Here is a 27,010-nt window from a genome sequence, read left to right as displayed (position 1 = left end):
TGATCTTCAATGCTAAAAACAAGTTGAATATGAGTCAATCGCTTGTTAGTGGGCTGGAGGTTATTTCCTGTGGTTTAAAGGTTGTAGACAAGGGTGTATCACACCAGACAGTCACACAAACAAAGAGAGCAGTACTGACAATAATTCACTTTCATCTCTGTTTTCAGGAAATGCATTTCGGGAAAACAGAACCGGGGTTTTCCATGTAAGTGGGTAAAAGAAAAAACATTAACAGACCACTGAGGTCTGAGACTTTTGGTCACCGTCACTGTAGGCTACGCTAGCGGTGGTTAAACTATGTTTACTGGTTACAGACCAGACACAGCCAGCTCATCTCGACTGTACGACTCAAGTGAACAATTCATCCAAACAATGACGGATATTAATAGAATTTGTCTTAAATCAAAAGAGCAAACAGTCAGTCCTGATAAACACCACCTTCTGCCAGCTGTTGTCCTGGAGAAGGCTGGGATATTTATATACAATGGCCCTACTTCAAAAAGTTCACTTAAACAGACTATTTAAATGCTATTTAGAAACTGAAGTGTCATCTCAACTTCTTATAGTTATCATCTTTGGTGTGAAAGGTCCTTTAAGCATCATAGATATGCTCATGAATGTAAATTTCCCACTAAAGTGCTGTTAGAAGATGCTTGAGTCACGACAGAAGTTGAGGAAACATAAATTAGAAAAATCAATAATCGAGTTGGTTGGCGGACGGACGATCACCCAGACCAATTCCTACATGATACTCAAGTAACAAACTACTTTATTGAGAAACTGCCATTAACAGGTAAAACACGGTCAGAGATCACATCTCAAACTGTCGTCACATTGTACTTCATAAGGAACTCTATAAGGACTTCTACGACTCAAGCGATTGGAGTTTAATAACTCCCCAATGTCTTCTGAAGTTAACTAGCCATTTGTGTCTGAGAGTGCTTCCTCTATAAAGTGTTTGGCTCCTTTCCCTTTCTCTATGGTCCACATATCTGTATTTCTAGAAGAGCGTTTAACATATGGACGTTCCCATTCAACTCACAGATGAAGCCATCTAAGTGTGCAGCTCCAAATCTGTGTAAAATCCCATAAGGCCAGTGCTATGAGGAGGTGAATAAAAAACCATTCACATCTAATAATGAGACAGAGCCGAGGGCGGGGACAAAAGCTTAAGAGAGGAACATGAAACAGCTGAACGGCGTTTGAGTGGATTTTCTATATTAAAGAGCAGAGGAGAAAGGCTTACGTTGATTTCTGCTGTGCTGCATAAAACATCTGCAGGTTATACTCTGAAATGAACTACTGTTTAGGGTCAAATACAGTGTGTAATCATTAAAAAAGTGAGATTTGCGTTGCAGGATTGCTCAGTGTTTTTTGTTTTTTTTTGTCTACGCTGCCTCACGTTTTCATAATATGGAGCAAGAGTTAGTCGGACCCTCCCTGAACCCATGACTTGGACCACTGCCATGGTATCCTATAAGAGGGCTTAAGTGTACTTGAAATTTGTCTTTGTTCTGTCTTGCGAGGTGCTAAGAGAGGTGCTGGTCGACGCTCTAGAGGGCCAATAAGGTATTCAGTTTTCTTTCAAGTTGTGGTCTCTAGGGTGGACACTCCCTACTAGGACAAAGATGACGACTATCACAGCCAACACTCAGGGCGCTGATTCGCCAAGACTGGTGCATGAACTTGTCACTGAACAAGCACCCAGATGTCTAAAGAAGAGTGAGCATGCATGAATCAAGACGGACAGACATCACTAGTATTTAGCTCAACCAAATCCACACAGGATACAAACTTAAACAAGGATCATGCTATCTGCAAAAAGTATGTTTTGAAGAAATTCCACTTAATCATTGAAGTACATCCATTGCACATAATTTAACCTAGTAATTACAGACACTTACACCTGAAAATGATCCTATTGAGCTCAACTCCCTGCATGATGCAGCTGTAGACAAACTCTCTACGTCATAAAGAGCGTTTCAGTGGTTTGGCGATTTGCTGATTGAATAACCATGTGCCATTTTAAACCACTCACAGTTTCTCTGCACATTGACCAAACTTTTGCCAGTGCCAAGGAGTGACGAAAAAAGTTATATAAAACTGGGTATCACAGTAGTTACTCTATCTAAGGTCAGTAACTGTGAATAAAGCAAACAGCTTAACAGCGTGGTTTGGGAGTCTAGATCCCAGGGTGCTCCTCTGGAGCCGTGCCTGATATGGGTGTGCCAGCGCTGGCATCCATCGGCCTTATCAATGAGTCTTTCACTACGGCTGTGTGGTGCTGGGGTGCGGCTGCCAACACTGCCGCCCCAACACAGGGAGGCCTTCAGTTCGAGAAACACAGAGAGCGAGCCTTTAACTACATAAACTCCCAGTTTATACACCTATGTTAATCTAAAGAGCGAGTGAAAGAGACATTGATACATGATTACATTATGAACTGGTGAGAAATGGGAAAAAAATTCTTACCTTGGCTTCGCATTTCTTGTGAGTGGCTGTTTTGCAGACTGTGTGTGGTAAAGAGATGTGATGGTTAGGAAGGAATCCTGACTAGGTTTCATATAGTTTCATTAGGCATCAGTGGCTTACGGAGAATCTTGGGGAACCCCCTAGACTAGTGAACTATTAGATTCATGGGAGTTTGAATCAGGGATGAATAGCTGAATAGTATCTAAAACCTTTCTTCTAAATCTTTTTTCTTTTGATTATTAAAAATACCAATAAAAGTTTAGAAAGAAATAGTGTTATTTTAGTATTACTTATATACTATTATAGTATTTCTTCATATTTTTAAATATAGCTATAATTTTTATATTTACAGTTTTCATGTTAATTTTAGTTTTTTTAGTTTTATTTCATTTACTAAAAAAAAATTATTAATAAAATAAAGTTTTAATAAAATAAAGTTTTAATAAAAAATGTTTTGAATAAGTTTTAATAAAATAATTTTAGAATTAGTTTTAGCTAAAAACATGTTTTTATCATGGAAAGATTTTGACAAAAAAAAGTTTAAATTAAATTTAAAGTAACTTAAAATTAACTGTAAAACTGTAACAGGATTTAGTGTGAAAAGTGCTGTAAAAAATTGATATTTCTCTTCTTAGTTTTATACTTTATTTAAAAATGATTAGTATTAAGAATAAACATTTTCAAGATCATATCTAATTTCATAAATTATTTAATCTCTAATATCAAATAACATGTTATTTTTATAATAACACACTCAGCACTCAGCATTAATTGTGAGACAGAAATACATCTTTTTATAAATAAAAAGCCCACAGTGATTTCACCAAGTATGCAATATGTTCCTTGTTCAACATCTTTGTTGATCCTGGAACAACAATCCAAACAACCAATCAGATTTGAGGGACAAGCAGAGGACAAGTTTACAGTTTATGTCAAGATTAGGTTTACAACCATGATTAAGTGCTTATACATCAGTGTTATTCAACTATCATTTCCCTCTGATTTTAGGGATAAGTTATGGGTAGGGTTAGGTTTAGGAGTAGGGATAGGACAACATTTTCAGATAGGAATGTCATTCCAGGATCAACAATATATGTTGATCCAGGAACATGTCTTACTCTGCAAAATCACGTTGACCCATATGTGGGTGTCCTTGGCAACATAAAGTGTTAAAACCTTTTGCAATAATGTTCAGATGTCACTCACCTCGACAAAAAGAGCCCGAACTCTCCACGCTCTGCCTGCACACCCCACACTGGCGCTTCTTTTTGAAGGTCTTTTCTTTAAAGACGTGGGGCTCGCCCTTCCCCGCCTGGAAAACACAAACACAACATTTAAAAAAAAAAAGAGGCTGGTTTTTTACCCTCAACTCAAGCTTCTCTCTCAGTCACCTTCTGAAATCCTGTCATTTTGTCATTAGTTCACTATTTCTCCAAATAAATCTCTTGCTTTCTGCTCGGTCATCGCTACCGTCCGATCCCCCTCACTGACCTGTACTCTCTTGTGGATGTCAGGCCTCTGTCTCTCTTTCCTTGTACAGCAGCTCATCTTTCAATGCTAAGAACAAAGACAAAAACCCGACAAAACCTTTTATCTGAAAGTGACGCAACTGCGGTGAGAAACTTGATGAAAACGCTCTGAATCACTCAAAAAACTCTATGTAACAATCCTTACGTGTAGCGTCGGACTATAAAATGCCTCACGTCCAAGTGCCCTCCTCAAATGCCAATATGTTTGTTAACACTTCTGATTAGGACCAAGACTAACAGACAGCACAATCACATAATGCACCATGTTTGTACACTCGGTTTGGTTTGGTTTTAACTGTGTATGACGTCCCAGCAGAGGAACATAATGTAGCTTTGTGTTTGGATGTGCACTTTTCCATTTGGCAGAGAGGTAGAGGAGTTTAGCACTCTTTTCCACTCTCTCTCTCTCTCTCTCTCTCTCTGGACCCTGTTTGGACAGCTGGCGAGAAATGCAGCATGTGCCCGTTAGGTGCCATAGTCACTGCTTCAATGAGCTGGCACCATCACATACAGCCACTTGAGTCCTTCACTCTTCAGCCATTGTCTTGAAGTACAATGGCATCTCCAACTATCACCTGTGAATACCCTCCTGCAGAACACATACTTAAAGGTGAAGTGTGTTGTTTCCAAGTTTCAAGTTCCAAGTAAATCCAAGTTTAATGAGTAAAAACGATCAGAAGTAGTATTTATGATTTACGAATGAAATTTCCCTTTTGCATAATAAAATAGATGAAAAATGTGATCTCTAGCCAAGAAACCACATAGAACATTCTAGCAATGAACTAGAAACCAACCAGAACACTTTACTACCCACATTATAACCCTAGCAACCACCCAGAACATCACAATAACCACATAGCAACACATCAGAACACCCCACTTTCCACATAATGACCCTAGCAATCACCTAGAAAATCATAACAAACAGATAGCAACACCCTAGCAACCACCCAGGGGTGTGTTTCCCATACAACGACGTAACTCGCTGCTTAACTACTATAGTATGATACATCGTTGAAGACATCAACTATCTAGTCACGATTGTTTCCCAAAACCATACTGTCGCAAATTGGCCGTTCAACCACGTTGGTTAATGATGTCACTCAGGTAGTTAAGTAATAACTTCTTCTAATGAATCTGTTTGAGATCGAATTAATGCTTGATGTTTTGCTGTAAATTACGGACATGGCATCTGAGGACTATTTCTCATTATTATTATTACTTTATTTCTAAATTCAATCATAGGGTCCTACATACGTACTAGAGCACGTATGCACATGTATTCTCTTAACAAACTAAAAGACGTAAATGACATTTGTATGTATTCTAAATAAAAGATACAGATTGTACTGAATGTCAGCTTGCTTATTTGGCTCAAGATAAGGATTTATTGAGTCCACATGTCATGCAAACAAGAAACTATGCTTCTAAACACAGGTTGAGAGCTGTTGTTCCAACCACACAACTTTACGATGCTGTTTGCGAATGTTCGTTAGAACTATGGTTTTGTGGAACACGACTCGTTTTAACTATGCTGAAAACGACAGAACTTGTGACCATAGTTGGCTAATGATGCTTTTGGGAAACGCACCCCTGACCCCCGAACTTCCCACATAATAATCCTGGCAATCAACCAGAACATCATAACAAAGATAGCAACACCCTAGCAACCACCCAGAACCCCAAGAATATCATAACAAATAAATAGCAGCACCCTAGCAACCACCCAGAACATACCGGTAATAACATCCTAGAACACGTTCAGACCCAAGCAACTGCATAGAAATGCGCTAAAACATCTAAAGCTTAGCATATTGGACCTATATAGTTCATAATAATAATATTTAAAAAAACTGATCGATGTTAAGGACTTTTTTTGTAATATTTTATAATAAATAATTGGCAAAAATGGTACAGCGTTCGGACATCACTCGATGTCCAATGTAAAATCTGTTCCTGAAGCAAAAGCACTTGAGAAGCAGAGGAACATCTGTTACTGGTCACTACATCTGTCACCACAGCCTGCCCTCTACACATTGAGATGTCACTTTAATAGGGTCATAACCGTTTGTCCCTTTGACTGTACTGTGACATCTTCAGTATGACTAATACGGTTGAGAAACCATAATATAATTGCCTAATAAGAGGAGCAAGTCTTTAAATTCGCTTTGAGCAAACACTCAAGATCAGCTGCTTTCAGACGTTAGCAAATGCCCTGTAAATGTGCCCCATGACAAACGTTATGTATGTGTTATGTATTAAAGAGTCACATTTAAACCTCCACAGTTAGTAAGAAAGCCTACTTTCTTGGTTAATCAAACCAGATTGTCTTGTGTTATTATCCCTGACAGAGACAGTGAGAAAGTGAGAGCGAGATCTGATTTGCTTGGCTACTCCAGGAGTTCAGAAAGCTCACCCAAATGAAAATCATCAGCTGCTTCTCTGTTTCTCTTTTACAGCTCCTTAATGCTTGGATTTCCTCTCTTTCCACTAATTTCAGCTTCCAGTTTTTACTCGATTCATTTTCCTTAGCTTCAACCAATAACATATAAAACTGTCCACGACAAAAAATGTAAAGAAAAAAATATCTAGTTGAAAACACGTGCTCAGTTTACGTGTATTCATGCTTGTTTCATATGGTTTTGAAGGGGTTTTTTTAAACCATTTTCAAGTTTAATCCATCAAAAATTGTCAAATATTAATGAAGCATATATATATTCAGTTGAACTGGAGACCCAAATATGCCACAAACTACTGTCAAATGTTTTTGTTTTTTTAAGTAATAATTACATCATTAGGGGATTAATCAATCAAAAAATGTGCAATTAAACACAAATATCGATATTTGCTTAAAAAAAAGCCTAAAAATTAAAATGATACAAAGCCATTATTGTTGTAGATGATTAAATGGATGAATAGTCTATCACTGACCTGCAGTATATTTTCTCTAATTAATTGTACTAAAGTTAAAATAAGTTAAATTGAAAGCCCTAAACACAATATGTTAGTGCTTCGGTACTCACATAAAAACACTTTAAAAGCTTAGAAAGAAATCATTAATGCCACTGATGGAACTAAAAGTTACTTGTCCTCTAATTAATTTAGTGTGCATGTAATTTAGCCCAAATAAAGTAAGCTTTCTGTGTGTCCTAGTGAGGTGAGCAGAGAACGCACATTATAAAGCTTACCTTTCCAGTGCTAAAGTCCACAAGGGTCAAGGACCCGACAGAAAGCAAGAATCAGCGTGCCATTACCTGCACTAAGTAACCCCACCCCTTTTAACCAAGTGTGCAAAATCACGTCTCTCAGGTCCAGCGCTCTCTGAGGTGTGACTGCACCACCCACCCGTCAACAGACTAACCTACTGCCCGGCCGACAGTGTGCCAAGAGCGGGTCGTCAGGGTAGGGACGGCCCCCGGGACGCGGAGCAGAGACAAGGAGGGACTGTTCACTTAATTTTGGCCATCCAGAACAGGCATGCCAAAGCTCTCCAGCAAAAAGGACAGCCTTTGAGAAAGAAAACCCTCCCCTTCAATCCCAAATGAAAGAACAGAAGAGGAATTGAACAGACAATCTGGACATAAACAGACATAGAAATGACAGAAAGCAAGAGGGAAGTCTGTATTTTGGGTGAAACGCACACCCTCGGACCAATTTTCCCATGATTCTTCACCTCTGCACTCTCCTCTCTTCCAAAAATAGCTCCAGCTTCAACAGATCCTCACATTGTGCGCAATATCCTGCAATGAAACGAACTTTGTGTTCCAGCCCAACTTGGACATTGGTACATGCAAGCTCTAAATGGAAAGCCCTACAGGAACATAAACACCGATTGACATTTAGGGGTCAGTGACATATACAAGTGCTCACGATAAAAAAAAAGGGAAAAAATGTCATATGGTTTTCAAATAGCTTTGAAAAACATTTTTAATGAAAAAAAAAAGTAATAGAAGTAAAAAAATAAAAGCCTGCAGAAGACTTCTCCATGATATCATTTCCTGTTTTATGTTTTTTTCACTTTTTTTTCGAGAATTATTCAATGAGCCATTTACACGTTCATTTATTTAAAACGGGTTTTAAAATGCAAGTTTTTGAAAGCGATGCCGTTATCATCTCCGTGTAAACTACAAAAACGTGATCTTGTGAAAACGGTGATGTCATGTGCATGCGTATTACATGTTCAGTCTATAGGCATGTAGTGTTTCTTTACAAAGTGACATCGCCAACTACTGGCCTCGCAGCAGAATACAGCGTTTTCTTGGATCCGTGTAAACGGGTATCGTTTTGACCAACGTTGTGGTCTGTACGCGAAAGATGCAAAGGAAAAACGTTTCCGTTTTTAGTACATTGTTGTCATGAAAACGTTCCCCCAGACCAATCAAAACAAGCCACTGAGACACACAAAACATTCTGTATCTGTCGCTGTAGTTGAAGGCTACGTTTACACGTGGCCGGTTATTTTCATAAACGGACATTTCACCCACTCCGTTTTCTGAAAAGTGTTCGTTTACTTTACACAAACCCGTGTATATGCCGTCAAGAGCATGCCAAACCTGTAGGTGGCAGTGTAACGAGAAGCTCAAGCCCATGTTAGCCAATCAGAATCCCGAAAATATAGGTCGCACCTTTGACGCAGTGCAAGTTCTGTCGCATACTGTGACGTCGACTGCCTAAAACTGTTTTCCAAAATCCCCACTCTGGCTGGAGTTTTTAGAAAGAATCGTTTTCATAGGCGAATTCTCCGTTTGCGTGTAAACGAGGGGCACAACCGAAGGGAAATGTCTCCGTTTTTCAAAATAACCATGTACGTGTAAACGGGGCCGAAGATCTAAATAAAAAAAATTGGTGGTGGAGCCAGATGGTAAAGAATTTAGACCTCTAAGGTAAAGTAGAAGCAGCCCACAAACTGGGGAATTGCTAAGATCTCACCACAAATGTTCTCCAATCAGCATGGCATTGATGCCCAGGGTGCCCCAAGGAGACCGTCCCTGCCATCATTCTGCTGGAGGTCGCAATAAACAAAAAGCATCTGCGAAACACCACATTATCAATCACAAAATTGTGCCTACGACGATGGTGGTCCAGCAACAGATGCTACCCATTACTTTTTCAAATCACAGAGACAAAGAAGCTTCGGTAAGCCGGCGCAAACAACAATTCAAGAAAATCAGAAGAATAAACATCAGCGGGATGGAGGAAGGGAACTGAGATCTTATACATCAAACCATCCTCATGTGATGAGCCAATAAGGGAATATCCAAGCAACTGATTAACTGCTGCTATAACCTACACTTGCTGAAAAAGTGCTTTTAATGCCAGAGGAATTAGCTTTGCTGCCCAAAATATTCAGATGAGGTGTTTATAGTGGCGTTCGATGTAATGGTACTAAAACCCTGTCATTTCCCCCACTTGCAGATTGTAGTCAACAAGTGGTTGTTTTCTAACTGTGCAAAACTCGCAGCCACAATGCTATATGGGTGTGATGCAGCTTCTAGTGTGTTCTACGCTCTCAGAAATATCTTGTTAAATTTACAGTAAATAACAGTTGCTTCAATTAGTGATATAATGTTAATATACCAACCTACTTGAACAATCAAAATATGCTTTGTACGTTAAAATGTATAACCATCTTTAATATTAGGGTCACCGTGATTTTGCTGAGTTAGACACATTCCTGGAACAATATTCCTGTCTGAAAATGTAGTCCTAACCCTATAACATACCCCTTTAACCTAACCCTACCCATAACTTATCCCTAAAATCAGAGGGAAATGATAACTGAATAACACTGATGTAGAAAGCTCCTAACATAAACTGTAAACTTGTCCCTCAAATCTGATTGGTTGATTGGAATGTTGTTCTAGGATCAACTAAGATGTTGATACAGAAACACGTTGACTTGGTAAAAATTGCATAATAATAGAAGTGGCACAATAGAAAGCCACATGATTGAAAAGAGTTCATAAGAGGTCTGTCCATTCAACAAAATCACATGGCAATTTATAACTATTTTATATTTTGGCAAATTGGTTGCTAATTTGTATGAATTTGTGCAGTCTCATTCACACGTTTTCGTACAATCTGCTTATGCCCCAGAGACGGGTAAGCTTACTTATTACTTTTTTTCTAACAGTTGAACGAAAATCGGCACCTCCTAACAACATAGTTGTGTTTTCCTGTGAGCTCTGGTCAGGAGATCTTATATGCGCAGCACAGGGTCATTTTTTATTTTATTTATTACCATAAATTATATGGTAATTCATAGTTTTTGCTTGCATTTTTTTAAATAGTATATTTTATAGTAAAATTACACATTTAAAAAAAATCTTACAAGAACATTCTGGTCCCTGGACAATTCATTTCCCTCCTTCATTGGTCCCATGCATGTTTTAAATATTCATCAAAGTCTGATTGCTTCAGCAAAGTATTAGAACATCTCTTCCCAACAAGCATCATTCACATTTGGAGCACAGCATCCGGAAGAGTGTTGAGCAATGAGCACCAAACCTTTAGGGTTAATACATACTGAGTATCTCAATTGGGGAGTATAAAAGAGTGTTACAGGCCTCTTTCCTCACTGAGGGGTGGTGAAGGGAAAGCAAGGGAACCGTGTGTGTGAATACAAGTGTGTTTATAAGTGTGTGTGTGTGTGTGTAGGGTGGGACAGGCAGTGGAAGAACAGAGACTGCCTGTTCCAGTGATGAAGTCAGCGTAGCGCCATTACATACTTCCTGCGCTAATCAAATATGTCTCCATGACAAACAAACTGCGCAATGACCAAAACACAGAACATGCAGCATTCACAGCGAACCATTTGTATTTATAATAAGCACGTCAGATTATTCAACTATTAGAATTGCTCATCAAAAAAACGAATATATTGAATATTGGAGCGGACGTTGTGCGACCTTTCCATGTCTACGATGGTTACGGCCCAGCATCCTCAGGATATGACGGGCTAAACTGCCCATCCTCTATTGTGCGAGTTATTATTTGCACTTCCTCCTGAAAGCCTATCACCGAGACTTCACACACTAATCACACCGCAGTCTATTAGCGGCGGACTGTTATCAAGAACTTACTCTACTGCACAATGTTGTCGTGTTACTATATATAATCCAAGAGAAAGCTAAGGGAAAGTCAAGAGACTTCAAGGCCGCTCGATTCAATTATATAGGCTATAGATAAACTACAATAACACGCATACTTCCGATTACTCATCAGGAATTCCTGTGGCGTGACTTTTACGTGAACCTTCATGTCAGTAAACGTTCGCACACTATAATCTAACCGTTGGCGGTCGGTTTCCAGGCTGTTATGATTGAGCATTTCAATATGATGTGAAACTTGAAACTTCAGAAAGAACCAAGTAAAACACACTAATCAGTAACCACACTCGTTTTATGACTATACATAAATGGCTCAATAAGCTTGTAAAGAAATCCCCCTGATTATGGCTTATATCACATAGTAATTACTTGCGACTTTTTTTACTGCTCTAAAATCAACAGCAAGAATTATTAAAGTGTGCTGCTAAGTAACACGTCTATCGTACTGCTCTCTTACATATCTATAACTCTCTTCAAGCAGAACGATTCATAGACTTTACAGTTGGAGTGTGATATAATAAAGTTCGCACTGTGTATTCAGGTGGAAATATATGTAAGCTGAGGAAGTCCAAGCGAGGTCCGATATTAATTGACAGCTCATTGAAAGAGCATGTGAAAGAAAGAGGGAGAGATGCACACACTGGACAAAGTAATTATCATGTAGGCCTAGGTGGCAAATCATATCAGCTATTACTGAGCTATTAACATGCAACCAACCCATTGAAAATTAAAGCTTTTCCTACATTCTCAAAATTGTGGTCTTGCTGTTTTAATGTCTGTTTTCAGAGCTTTATAGCAGAGGAACATCCTTCAGTGATGATCTCACACCAGATCCACAGACTCACAGCATTGCATCCTCGGCAAAGACAACAGCATCTACAAAGTTAGTGTATAGTGCTAGAAAAGAAAACTTGATATTATCATGGCAATAAACCATGGTAATACGCTTTCAATTTTCAACACTGTGGTGACTTGGTCTTATACGCTGTCATGAGAGAGAAAAAAAAGTAAAAATAAATGTAAAAATGTGTAAAATGTTATGTAAATTCCAGATACCGGTCAAAAGTTTGGAAAAATTAGTAAATTGTTTTATGTTTTTGAAAGAAATCTCTAATGCAAGACTGCATTTATTTGATCAAAAATCCAGAAAATAATTATTACAATATTATTACAATTTAATATAATGGGTTTCTATTTTAATATACTTAAAAATGTAATTTATTCTTGTGATCAAAAATGAATTAGAAATCATTCTAATTTGATGATTTGGTGCTTAGTTATTATCAATCTTGATTTTTTTTTATTAAAAGAACAGAATTTATTCAAAATATAAATCTTTTCTAAAAATATACATATTTACTATCACTTGTTATCAATTTAACACATCCTTGCTGAATAAAAGTATTAATTTATTTTTAAAAAGAAATTACCTCAGACTTTTGAACGGTAGTGTATATTGCTACAAAAGATTTCTATTTTATCTATATGCTGTTCTTTTTTTCTTTTCTTTTTTTTAATCAAAGAATCCTGAAAAAAATATCAAAGGTTATAAGAAATATATTAAGCAGCACCACTGTTTCCCACATTGATAATAAATCAGCATATTAGAAAAATTTCTGAAGGATCATTTGACTCTGAAGACTGGAGTAATGATGCTGAAAATTCAGCTTTGCATCACGTAAATAAATTATATTTTAAAGCATATTAAAATAAAAAACGGCTATTTTAAATTGTAATAATATTTCACTATATTACAATTTTTTCTGTATTTTTGATCAAATAAATGCAGCCTTGATAAGCTTAAGAGACTTTTTTCAAAAACATAAAAAATAGTATTGTGTCCAAACTTTTGACCTGTAGGCTACTGTGTGTGTGTGTGTGTGTGTGTGTGTGTGTGTGTGTGAATTTTTTTTTTACTGAAAAGAAAGTTTATTCAAAATATAACTTTAACAAATCGTGCAGGTTGATATATGCTCTTAATGCGCTCTATGAAGTGAGCTCACTGTTTTGAGACTCAGCCGTTGTCTCTAGTGAGGCGTTTAATGCATGATGACGCAGTTACTATTAGTTACCAGCTCGTGAAGTCATATGATGACTCTTTCTTTCTGCTCCAATTTTCAGCGCAGTTTCACCCCTGGCAAAGAGTGGGAAAAACCAAAGCTGTGCGTTTCCTCAGACTTTCATCGACGACGAAACGCAATAAACATACAAACTCAAACGCTGGTCTCAAATTAGTTCTTGCCAGACTTAATTAGCAGAGTGATAAAACTTTAAAGCGTTTTATGAGGTTTTCATTTGTGGTTATGTTAGAGAAAGAGGGACTTCGCTCATGCTGCCTGCTGTGCATCTCGATGCCTGACATGCGTCATGCTGTTTAGCCATGACAGTGAACATGGAAAGAGAGCAGGAGCACCAACACCAGCAAAGACCACCGTGCCTCTTATTCAAGTCTATTCAATTACCAATATGGAATAACAGTGTTGTTAAGCTCAGATCGAAACTATTGTATCTTTTTACAGATAAACACACAAACTAGAGTACTTTTCTCACAAGCACTCACCTATAGGATGCTGTAATAGAGAAAACTACGTATCAAATCGCTCCCATTCCAACATATTATTTGAATAACATGCACTCAATACTATTTAATAGAAATAAATTCCAAGTCATTTACACTAAATAGATCAAATCACATCTCATTTTAGTTGTTTTAATCTTCTTTTTTCTTGACATTCAAGACCTCTAGACATTCGTGTAGCTATAATACTGAATGAGAATCATTTACCTTACTCATGTTGTTGGAGAATATTCCAGATAAAAAAGGTTTCCTTAAAGATTTCATGGGCTACATTCCCAATGATTCAATGGAGAAGCACTCGACTAACTGATGGAGTTGTTTTCTTTACTCTCAGTAAACTCGTAGTCTGGCGGTGTGGGAGGAGTTACAGCGGGAAAAGAACACTGTGGAATGTTGTTACTGGAAGCAAACTTTTCTGATTGGCTGCATCCTGTCGAATCGATTGTTGATTGGATGGAATGCAAATTAGACGCGCCTCTTTATGAATGCAGCGTGCTCTGCAATGCATCTTTCACTATATGCCATGGCATGACTTTTTCATTAACAGCATAATTATGCATTTAGACATTTATCACATTTTTGCTTAGAATATTCAAACATTTATGACTTAATTCTATCACCAATTTAATATTATTATTATATTATATTTATTAGGCCAGGATGTCCTTACAACAGTAAACTGTGGTATCAATCAATCAATCAATCAATCAATCAATCAATCAATCAATCAATCAATCAATGGTGGTCGTCAGATATCATTCACACTGTGCTTCATATTTGTCCGCCAAAAAGTCACTTTGAAAGAACTATTGAAAGCACAATAGAGACATCAAGTGGTCACAAATAGAGTTACATCTGTAGTCGCATTCACAAGTGCTCAGAGATGCAGAATGTTGTAAAGATAAGTAGGCCTAGTATTTAAACACCATTAAAATACTTAAAACATCATTTTTGAAAAGATGCAAGTTATAAACACCCAATAAAAATGTTATTTTCCACCCATACCGAACATCCCGCAGACTCAATGGTGAAACAGCCAAGTTTGTTCATCTTTTTTTCACCAATTTAGAAACATTTTCAAACACTACATGATCATAATGAATGGCCTTGATGAATGCAGTCCATCAGTTCACGAGCAGAATAAACACAAATGTGCTGCAATCGCACAGCCAAGTGAATGTGGCTTCCAGCACTGAAGCCCCAAAGATTGTGTAAAATGTAATGCATTTAGGAAATAAGTTGCGTATAAACATAAAATAGGCCTACGTAACGACTGACATGGGCCTATTAAACATCCAAACGTATAAATAAACAATGTATTGTTGAATGTTTATATTCCTTAATCAATGTTTGTGAATAGTCTGAAATAGTAAAATATGGGATTGTAAAAAAAAAAAAAAAAAATCACCTTGCATCAAACACAGAACGTTCCCCTAACGTTAGTATTTGGTTCCCGTTTGGTTATTTTTTGAGAACCAAATAATATTGTTCTATGAACGTTTTTTTTAGGTTGTATTTTTTGCAACCTAGCCTATATTACCTAACTAGTGAACATTCCCTAATAGTTATTTTTTGGTTACTATTTTGCAACCATACAATAACGTTCCATGTTATTTTAAGAATAGTGTGAAAAGCACAGAAATCATAAATTCTTGTTTTTCTATCTTCATTTACTGCCTCTGATCTGCACGTGCGTAATTTAATTTTACCCAGTCATTTCGTTTTAATGTCTGACTGACTAATATTCGTTCTTTTTACGTTAAGAAAACTTTACTGGCTTACCAAAAACAAACCTTAAAAAAAGAACGTTCTGGGAACCAAAAACTAAGTTCTGCAAACCAAAAATTGGGTATTACTATAGTAGTACATAGTAGTAGATGTATAAAATCTTAAAAAAGTAAAAACAGAGTAATTCACTGTGCAGGAATTGATTTAGGCCACTCTTTAAATATCTGGTTCAACCTCTGGTGGTATTTCCCCCCCCCCTGTCCTTGATGCCAATCATTTCCACATTTGATTCAAAAATAAAAAAATAATAATAAAAAAAGACAAGGAAAATACAGTAAGTTAGGCTATATGTCTTGAAATGATTTGATTAAAATAACGACAAAAGCCAGAGGAGAAAAACAGATGTGTTCGGCTGTGCTCGTTGTGTTCGGTCTTCTGGTTTGTGTTTCCACTACATGAAGGTAAGATCTTACCATTATTAAGAAAAAAAATATTCCCGGTCTACTGACATCTGTTATGACATCCGCTTCAAACATTACACAGCTCATGATAACTTTTGTTAACTCTACAAAAGTGAATCCACTTCACCAGCTAATTACTCTTTGACAGCCATGCATGATTTTTCCCCCCAAACCAGTTGAGCAGAAATCCCGCCCTCAGCTAATTTCATTGGTTAAGGTTACAGTGACAGGTAGGATTAGGGATAAGTGTTTGGTGTCTGGCGCAAAAGGTCTATGAGAATGATTATGCAAGCGATTATGTTTGATAGCCACAATACTGTATATACTGCCATATCACAAAACATAAGAAGAGAAGATACAAGATGTTTGTAATATAATTATAACAGAAAACAATGTAAAATGAGGGATGACAGGAACTAAAGTGAAAGGAAAGGGCAAGGGGAAGAAATAGAAAGGGGGGGGGGGTGATGCAATCCAATTAGAAAGAGTAAGAAAGGGTAAAGAGACACAGAGGCCATGGGAGTGTGTGCAGACAGGATGTGGAGGGCACATGTTTGAGGAGAGAGGGGCCCTGGAGCAGCCACAGACTGGGAACACTAGAGAAACATGTCCCGTTCCACTCGCCAAACCATGTGCATACGGATATATACTGTTTACAGAACCAGGAGAGAGATGAAGAAAGAGATTTCTGTGTCTAGAATTCACTTTTAATAATAACTTGCACTTCTGCATTTCCTGTGTGCATGCTCTCACTTTTCCGTCTCTCTTTCTCTCACTCTGTTCTAGTCCTCATATTTAAGGTTAGCGATTTAAACAAACCCACCAAACACTAAGTATTACATCAATTAGCATGTAATACATAATATATTATTATTAGCAATATATTATTTATAAGCTTTTTACATAATTTGACAAATGATACGAAATGATTTTAAGAAGTTTGTGTTTGTAACAAGGGTAAAACAATCAAATCTATGCATTAAGGCAGTTGAAAAATAGTAAAAAATAAATGACGACTCAAAAAATAAGGACATTTAAGGCATTGTCCTTTGTTATTTCCTTACAAAATGTAAAAGCTGAAATCTTTCATGAAAAAAATCAACCCTGCTGGTTCATAAAAATGCATGTAGTTGAAGAAACTTCCAATGTTTACTCTGATTTTATATGTTGTGGAAGTGGAACCATGTTTCAATGGAGCCATGTTTCTGCCGCACAGAGGAGACTTGTGTTACCGCAACACCTACAATCACTCAAAATAACAAAACGGGAAGTCCTGGATATTTAGAAACACCTGTGGCTAAGGCAACGCATAGACATGTTTATACTGTAGGCCCTTTTCAAATGAATGCGCTTCGAATGTAGTGAAACACATATTTGTCGTGTGGTGATGTAATGTTGTCCAACAGTTTTGGATGGAATGTTAAAGGGAGAACACAAACATTATAAAAAAAAAAGAGGAGAATGCTAGAGAGAGAGAGAGATGAGAACATGCAGAAAGAGGAAACGGAGGGAGGGGTGAGTGCAGGAATGACTGGGTACGAAAGAGCCAAAGGCTGATTAAATACAGCTGTGGCGGGAGGGAGAGAAGTAGATGATGGAGATAGAGAGAGAGAGAGAGAGAGAGAGGCAGGATGGACTGAATTTCGGTGGGGTAGAGTAGAAGGAGTCAAAGAAGAGACATGCTGGAGACAAGATATAAAGACTTAAGAGTATGCAGACTCCAGAGAAACAGGCGCTGGGCAGGATAGGCTCCACTTTTGTGGACTTTTAGAAAACCTTTTTTTATTTTTTTATACCTTGTTATTTAACAATATATAACAAAAATGCTGTTCATTTTATGAAAGCCATTATAATTTCCACCAGTGTCAATTCCATCACATCTCAAATAATGTTGTTTAATGGATTTCTATGGTGGAAATTCCATTTATTTATTTATTTTTTAAATGCCGTTCTAGCTGTGAAATTAGCCTTTGCCATTTTATGTATCCTAAATACAGATGATCAAATAATGTATGCATATTTTTCAAATATGCATCATATGACAAAATTGCAACTTGGTTGGAAATGATGCACAATTAAAAAAAATTCTGTTGACAAGTGATATTTAACTTTGTTTTCTTCCAACATCATGTCTCATATTTAATCTGAAGCTCTTCACTGGCACTTTTGTCTGGTTGGTAAACAAGTATATTAACTTTTGCTAAAACTTTAAGAGATAAAATGGTTAGTCATGGAAACGCCAACAACAGAGGGAATAATGTGGAATTTGTGAAACAAATGACAAATGATTATACAAATGATTTTTGTGATTACTAAAAAATATTATTTTTAATGAATGGTTTAAATATTTGTCAAGGGTTAAAAAAGGGGGTTGTGATGGAAATTACACCACAACAGAGGGAATAACTCAATTTCTGTTAAAATTGTTCATAATACAAATATTACATTATTTTACTCTGTTTTTATTAGCTTTAAATAATAATAATAAAAAAAAAAAATATATATATAAAGAAGTCTGGGTTTGGGACAAGAGTAAAACAAAATCTATGTATTGAATCATTTGAAAACAGTAAAAAATGGTATATATTTCAACAACAACAAAAAAGCTGTCATCTTTAATAAAAATATGGGACATAAATGCCTATAGCAGAACTGATTTGTAGTGCACTGATTGTAATGTGTTTTTTATGAGTTTTATGAAACGCTGAATCATATCCCTCTGCTCATTCTCTGCCCATTTCCCAACTCGCTCCCAAAACATTTACAGTACCCGTAAACTCTGCGGACTGTCAGGGCGGTATTCCGAACGGTGAAGGGAAGCAAACAGAGGGATTTCGGAGATTTGTTTTTATGACCCCAGCACACTGGCGCTTTGATGAAGTGGCACTAAAAGGACAGGGATGGCTTTCCTTTTCCTTTCAAGTGTTTCCAGTTCACATTCCTCATTGCGCACACATGATTTTTCTCCTCTCACAACACACGCATCCTCATTCTGTCAGAGTAACACCCTGATGTCTGACCATCTACTTCTGAGAATATATAGATACACTGGAGGTGTATGAAGGAATGTGATACAGTAGCAACATAGAAAGTAAAATATTTGATTGATTTATGCTTCCAGAATTGCAATGTTTGTGTGCAAAACTCACCGGTTACAAGTATGTTGTGGCCAATGTGTTGCCAAATGGTTGGTAAGGTGTTCCAAGTGGTTGAATACATGTTGCTATGCGGTTACTAGGGTGTTCTGGCTATGGGTGGTTTCTATTGCCTAAATTTAAAGTCCAATTGCTCAGAAATGTAATTGCACATCTCTTTGTGTAACCAACCACATCATTCATATGCATAGCACAAACTTTCAAGCATGTTTGTGTTGATAATTTAAAATGTGCAAAAACAAACATGTTTATGTCTCTGTATATGTTTAATACCAGCAGCATGCATGAGTGTGTGTTCCTTACGCTGTGGGGAAAAACAGAGCCTATTTATACATTGACCATTCGTTTTCCTGTGTGGCGTTTATAGTGGATGCCTGTGGATTATGGCTGCAGTAAACTAGCGCTTGTTAAAGTTTCTGTCATTCCATGGATATTCTAGGAATATATCATAAGTCCCAATGAGCAAAGATAAACAAAGAGCATGGTTTGACAACAGCTGTTTTCAGATTGCAGAGAAGAACGAAAACTCAAACGCGGTTTTCTAGACACTGGTTAGAACTAGCAATGGATTGAAATAATGCTCTTAATAGAAAATTCATCACTAAAAATATTTGGTTAGTCTCTGCATCATCAATGTTTGGAGAATTGGCTCAAGTGAGCGCATCACAAATTTAGCAAAAAACAAAACAAAACCAGATCAAATAAGACAAACGAAATACAAAAAGCAAAATAGATAAAAACAACAACAACAACAAAAAAAGAGAAAAAACTAAGTAAAATAAGATCAAAACAAAACAAAACCAGATAAAATACTGTAAGACAAACAAAATACAAAACAGCCAAAAAAGAAACAAAACAAAAGATAGAAAACAATGCAAAATAAGACCAAAAAATAAATAAAAACAGAACAGAACATATAAAAAAGCAAAATATGATAAATACAAAAAACAAAAAATAAAATAAAGTAAATAAAAAACCAACGCAAAATAAGTTTAAAAAACAAAACGTGAAGAGAACTGGCTTTACGTGCAAGTTCATATTCGCCAAACTCAAGTTCCCATGTCAAAGTGACCATCCAGAAGTATCGTTCTCCCTTACAGACAAAGAAGAATGACACAACAACACAACCTTGGTATTCGTGACACTAAGACAATAGCAGCTCAGTGAGGGCAAGATTCTGACAAGCTAAAGCCCCTCTTTGTTAAATTACAAAAAAAACAAAAAATAGCCGTGGGCAACGAATAATGCAATATGTAGTGCAAGGGCACAAAAGATTGATTTGATGTGACGAGTAAGTAATACATGTGCGCAGCTTAAGGCACACACACACACTACAAGATATTAGGGCCGATTTTGGGCCCAATTCTCCCCTTCCGACAATCCCAGGTAAAGTCCTGATTATCTTGATGGTTCTGCAGATTATCTTATCAGATTGTCCTATGTTGTGACGTGCGTTAAGAATGATTGAATCTGCTCGGAAGAATGTCGGAGGCGCCCCGATCTCGAATAGTTTATGTCTTAGTTTCACGAATACCAAGGCCTAATCCCTGTGTTTTTGAGTTGTGTTGTTGTGTCATTCTTCTTTGTCTCTAAGGGAGAACTATATATTCTGGATGGTCACTTGGACATGGAACAGAACTTGGGTTTGGCGAATCAGATATCCTCGATACAAACGCACATGCACACTGAACGAAACAATACACAGTCAAAAAGCGAGCTGACGGAAGAATAACACGACTTCATTCAAACCTTTTTCTTTTTTTCCCCCAGTGAATTTTCTGTAAAAGGCAGTCCAAACACTGTTATCGCCATTATTTCTTGCCCGTCGTCCGCCATATTAGATTACTCTAAAGTCACGTTTGATGGGAGAGATTTTGCAAGATTTCCCATGTTCACGAACGGGACTCTTGGTCACACCGTGGCACTCCACGTACTATAGGAACGAAACCGTTAAATCTATGCTTTTTTATCGTCATGTTTGTGCTCTTTCACATTTAAAAAATCTGATAAGATTTTAAAAATCATTTAGTGTGGGCCAGCCTTTAGTGGTTAAGTATCTGAAGGGTCATAGGTTCAGATCCTGCAAGGACTGATCTATGAAGCATCACCATGGGCTGTTCACACCAAAACCTTGGTTGCTCCACAGGGGCTTTAAAACATTAGATGAAAGTCAGATTTGTTAGATAGATAGCATCATAAATGGGTTATATGCTTGCATAACATAGTGTTTCATTATAGTCTCATTACCAGACCAAAATCCTTTTCTACGTGACATGATCATGCACTGATTTAGGAGTATTACTATTAAACTCTGCAACCACAGCAAAAGAAAAGGAACTGGGCTGGTATTAAAATGAAAAATGTCTATAAAAACAAACATTATGGTTACAGTAGTAGAAGGAAGCATTCAAAATACGCCACAGCCTTATGCAAGTTTGCTATTAAAATATCAACAGGACAGTGGATGGACTCTTTCGCAATCCCAGAGTGACATGGCTAAAATGTGTGTGTTTGGGCACAGATGCCGGATCTGTGGTGATATTATGAAAGAGTCATTGCTGAATAAATGCTGGGAGAGTCATCTAATGATTCCCAGGATCAACTACAACTTTCTGACATCATACAGAGGGCTCAAAGTTCCCACGCTGCACAGCACGTGAACGAGCCTCGGGGACCAGACCATTACAGACTTTCACTCTCAGGCATGTAAACACACAATCAAGCCCTCCTCAAGTTTTCCAGCCCTTCTTTGTCAGTGTCAACAATCAGGGAGACATTGTTACTCCAGAACACAAACGCTTATCCTTACATAAGGATTTGAACAGACCCATAATCCTAAGTATTCAACTTCAGCGTGTAACTCATCCCACACTACTTGTGCTACGGGTGTGAATGATACTAGTTCAAACCATGCTGCTTTTCGAGGAGAGGTGTGCTATCACTTTTGTAAGAGATCAGACTTATGATTTTTTACATTATGTAGAATAAAATGGGTGAAAAACATCCCACAGACTTAAATCAAGGGAGAGATCCAAGTTAAATCTAGCACGAAAATGTTAAAAACACTTGGGAGTGGGCTATTTTGTCTTGGGGCCACCCAAAATACGAAGCATAAAACACACTTTTAGACACTCTATGTGTAGCAAGCATGTAAAGGCACAACATACAGCATCTGATGCTGTCTTTTCTCATAACAACAACTTGCATAACTTTTAATTGAGCCTTAGGACATCAACAAACCCGACTCCTCACACGGGTTTCACCACAATCATTCGACATGGGAGCACTCAAGTAAACACGTTCCCTGAACTCATCACTTTGAAACAGACTGTAGAAGTACCCACCTTGGTCAGCCTCATGTTTCCCCTGGACTTTGCTCTCTCCCTCCTTACAGACCCTCTCACGGGTACCGGATCTGGCTCGTCTCCACAGCTATCCGCACACAGGGCGCAACCCATATAGAGATCTGGACCCTGCTGGTCCGTCTCTCCTCTCTTCCCTCTCTCTGGATGAGGTTTCCCCGAGCACACAAGAGCAGCTGTTTTTGTCCGCTCACTCCGAGGCCCTTCCCCTTTTCCTGGCTCTCATTCAAACACACACACACACATGTTCGCCAGTTCACACTCATCCGTCTCCCGTGAGTACACAAATTTAAACAAAGGTGAGAATATGCCTATTAAATCAAAAGTCTATTAGCACTCTGAAAGCAGCACGCGTACGGTCAGCCAAATGTACACAACTCGCCAAGTCAACATCTAGAGGACATCAGCCCCCACCCCCTACTATTCCCAGAAACACACACACCATTGTGCTCAAGTGCTCTGTCTTTCAGACTGTAAACAGACGTATGTTGACTTTTCTTCCTTAATAGCTCATTTTTAGTGTTAGGAGAACATCAAATGAAGCCTCAAATCATGCAGTTTGTTGAGGAGAGGTGTGCTAGCGTTCTTCTAAAGAATACGATTTATGATTTTCGTCTGATGGACGATAAAATGGGGAAAAATAGATGTACATTCCCATAGACGTACATTAAAGGAGGGACTTGAGCCATATCTAGAGACCGGAATAATACAGAGATTTGGAACACCCTACTAATCACATAGCTACACATTAGTAACCACCCAGAATCACTTAGCAATGCCCTAGCAACCACCCAGAACACACTAGCAATTGCCTAGCAATGCTATAGTAACCACCCAGGACAACCTATCAATCACCAGGCAATGCCATTGCACCCACCCAGAACACCAAAGCAATTACTTAGCAACACCCTATTAACACAGAATACCATAGCAATGCCCTAGCAACCACCCATAACACTCTAGTAATCACTTAGCAATGCCAGAGCAACAACCCATTACACCCCAAAAATCACTTCACAACACCCTATTAACCAAGAATACAATAGCAATGCCCTAGCAACGCCCTGGCAAGTAGCAACCACCCATAACCCTCTAGTAATCACTTAGAAATTACATAGCAACCACCCAGAACACCCAAGCAATCACTTCACAACACCCTATTAACCCAGAATACCATGGCAATGCCCTAGCAACCACCCATAACACTCTAGTGACCACTTAGCAATGCCAGAGCAACAACCCATTACACCCTAAAAATCATTTAAAAATTACCTAATGACCCAGAATACCCTAGAAATGCCCTAGCAACCACCATAGCACTCAAGCAGTCACCAAGCAACCACCCAGAACACAGCAGCAATTACCTAGCAATGCCCCAGTAACCATCCAAAAACACCAGACCACCAAAGTAATCACTTTTCAAAGCCCTAGCAATCTCTCTGAACACTCCCTAGTGACTGCATATCAAAGTACTAAAAATCACTTAAAGTTTCTTTAGAACCTGAAATTTTTCTTTTTCCTATAGTTTGCACCACGTCATCAAAATGTGACCTTTTGTTAGATTCATGATCAAAGTATGGCTTAGACATGAAGACAAAAGAAACAAAACACATTGTCTCTAGGAGCCACAGTGCAGAACATGCAACTCTTACAGATCTTCCAACCTCAGAAGGATTTCTTATGCTTCTCTTGACTTCTCACTCATCCATTTCACTCATTTTTCTTTGCATATTTTCCCAGTATTCTTGTAGAGCAGGCCAGCTGAAACCACGACTATTCACCAGGAAATGATATGGCATATCAGACCACAACAACCAGCAAGGGAAGCCGCAGCTCTGCAGGGCTTTGGGCTGAGCTGGTATGCAAGTTGGCAGCGTTGATGTGTAGCTGCTGGGCTTAGGCTGTGTAACTGAGAACCTGTGTGAACAAAATCGGCCCTTCAGAGACGATTTACCCTGATCAGGCCTCCGAGAGTCAAACTCTCTATCTCTGGCTCTTTAAGAACATTTTTTTGTTGTTGTATGTTTTCAGTTTTCCTAAGGACCTTTTTTTCTTTTCTCAAAAGAGGATAAGAGATGGAGAGGAGGGGGATGGGGGTGACAGGGTGGCCTGTGGGACTATTAAATCGTACCCCTTTTAAGGCAAATTCCACTCGTGCCTCCTCAGCCCCTCTTGTTTCCCTCCCTCCTCTTTTCCTGTTCTCTCTCTCTCTATCTGAATGCACTCATAGGCCAAGTCTCTACTGAATGCCAAAGTCCCTTTAACAACTTTCTCGGGTACATAGAAAAGATTTTTCTGCCTGAGTTCCGTGCTGTTGTTGTTCAGAGATCGCAGGTCCACATGAGACCTACCTGGAAACATCATCAATTGAAAATTCTAGCAAAAAAACATTAGCAGGTCAGTCAAGTAACACTATGTTTACATGCAGCCTACTAATCAGTTAGTAATTCAACTAATAGATCCATTTAAAAAAACAAACAAAAAAACATCACATGCATCTGAAAAAAGAGATATGATTAAACTTCCATATGAATTTTCAACCGGACAGAACGAGGAGGTCATCCTAAAGAAATTTTTTTTTACATTCTTTCATCATTTACTCACTTCAAGTTGTTCCAAACCTGTAAGACTTTCTTAATTCTGCAGAACACAAAAGAAGATAATTATGTCAATGAAAGTCAAAGAGGTTCAAAGCAACATTTACCAGAAGTCCATTTAATAATCCAAATTTGACTTTAATGAAGTGGTTAATGACCATCTCTGAACTCCCCAACGTTCACTGTTCATCCAAACAGGTATTCCCACTCCAATGTTGCTCACTGGGCCAGATAAAAAGATTAAAATGGCACACTTCACCTTAAAATTCACATTCTCATTTCATCGAGATAAGCTTAGACAAAACCGTCGCTACACAAGCATTTTTGAATGTATTAAAAAAGACAAGCCAGACATTTTTTAGAAGTAATGCGTCACCTTGCGCAAATAGAGAACTGAGTGATCTATGGACTGTTTCTAATGAAATGTGTTTGTCTGATACACAGACTCAGGCACCCCATGAAGTCGATGAGCCTAGCGTGCAGCCACACATTTTTCAACACCTGAAGAGATCGCAGCAGGAAAAACCTCCAAAATGCTATCAACTAAAAAACAGCCATTGCCGTTAGCTGCCGAGCACTTTTTGGCAGGGAACGTCCTCCTGGCAGAGGCCCCGGCAGACATAATTCTCACTATCTCCTAATGGTGTGGGGAGGCTTTTCAAGCAGGGAAACAGAGGACAGAGAGACAACACACTATACTGACAAGATTAATTATGAACTGAATGGAAAGGAAGGGATTTAACATAGGATTCTGTCTGGACTTTGGAATTCTTTTTTTAATTTTTTATTCTGATTGCTGCAAAAGAAAGGAAAGGAGGAAGGAAGAAAAAATAAGGAGTCATATGAGAAAAGCTGAAGAGACTGCTTAAAATAGAACGATAAAACAAAGACCATATGCTCCAAAAAAGGAAAGATAAATAGACAGACGGGGGAGTATGGGAATCTACGTGAACACTTGAGACAACGTTTTTAAACAAATACCCTGGATTGGCCACTAGGCAAAGATAATACAAGCAATTGCAGATGAAAATATTTAAACAAAACAACAAAGTCCACAGTACCACTGTTAAAGAGCGGACAACATGTCATGCACGTTACAAATACCTGAGCACACACAAATAATAATGATAAGATCGACAGTACAAAATCTTGATTTCTCATTTTTTAAAGAAATTGAATAAAAAAAAATGGTGTTATACATTCAGGGTACGCTTACATGACAACGATATGCTTAAAACTGATACGTTTTTCCTTCAAGTTTTCCACGTACAGACGACACCATTGTCAAAACGATCCCCATTCACACGGATCCACGAAAACGTCTAAAAACGCTGTATTCTGCTGCCAGGCCATTAGATGGACACTATAGATTGAACACGTAATACGCATGTGCATGACGTCATCGTCTTCAGAGAATCGCGTTCTTGTTGTTTACTCGTTTTCTAAAGTTCATGTTTTCAGGCACCCAAAACGCAGTTCTATAAAACGTATACATTTTTTAACGTTTTTTAGTTGAAAACGGTGTCGCGTAAACAGCCCCTTAGACTTTTACCTGTCAGAAGGAAAGGTTAGATGGTGGGAAGACACTTTTGGAAGACCAATTTACTGTAATTCTTTTCAGACTGTTTATGGCAGCTCCTTTAACTGTCTTCCAGTTTATTTCAATTCTTTCATGGTAACTTTTGAGCTCTGTGGTGCACCTGCATCTGGCCAACAGGCTTGCAGTGCCGCACAAGGAGGACAACAACACAAACCAAAGTCAGGGATTCATTTTCTGAAAGATATATAACTTACTATAACTATAACTTACTCCCGAAGTGCCACTAGTGCAGGGTATATCTCCAACCCTAATTAAATACAGCTGAACCTGCTAATTAAGGTCTTTAAAATTACTAGAATCTTCCAATGCTCATGTGTTGGGGCAGGTTAGTGCGAAACTATGCTGAACACAGGCCCTACAGGAGCAGGACTGGACACCCCTGGACACGCCAGCTCAAAAGTGTTCTGAATAGGTAATCT

At 38.1% G+C, this 27,010-nt stretch overlaps 1 protein-coding gene across 1 annotated transcript in view; it reads right to left on the bottom strand.

Moving 5' to 3' along the window:
* The window catches only part of tns2a (tensin 2a), a 52,144-nt gene extending 29,372 nt beyond the window's left edge, over window positions 1–22,772 (bottom strand). Inside the window, 4 exon segments of the mRNA XM_082144971.1 lie at window positions 2,473–2,510; window positions 3,679–3,784; window positions 22,377–22,589; window positions 22,591–22,772. Of these exon segments, the coding sequence (XP_082001097.1) occupies window positions 2,473–2,510; window positions 3,679–3,784; window positions 22,377–22,589; window positions 22,591–22,620 (387 nt within the window). The 5' untranslated portion in view covers window positions 22,621–22,772.
* Between the last annotated feature and the right edge of the window lie 4,238 nt (window positions 22,773–27,010).

This window comes from Leuciscus leuciscus (assembly GCF_965113295.1).
Source record: "Leuciscus leuciscus genome assembly, chromosome: 18".
NCBI lineage: Eukaryota > Metazoa > Chordata > Actinopteri > Cypriniformes > Leuciscidae > Leuciscus > Leuciscus leuciscus.
The sequence above is the reverse complement of the archived record's forward strand: the minus strand, read 5'-3'. Positions and strand labels throughout refer to the sequence as shown.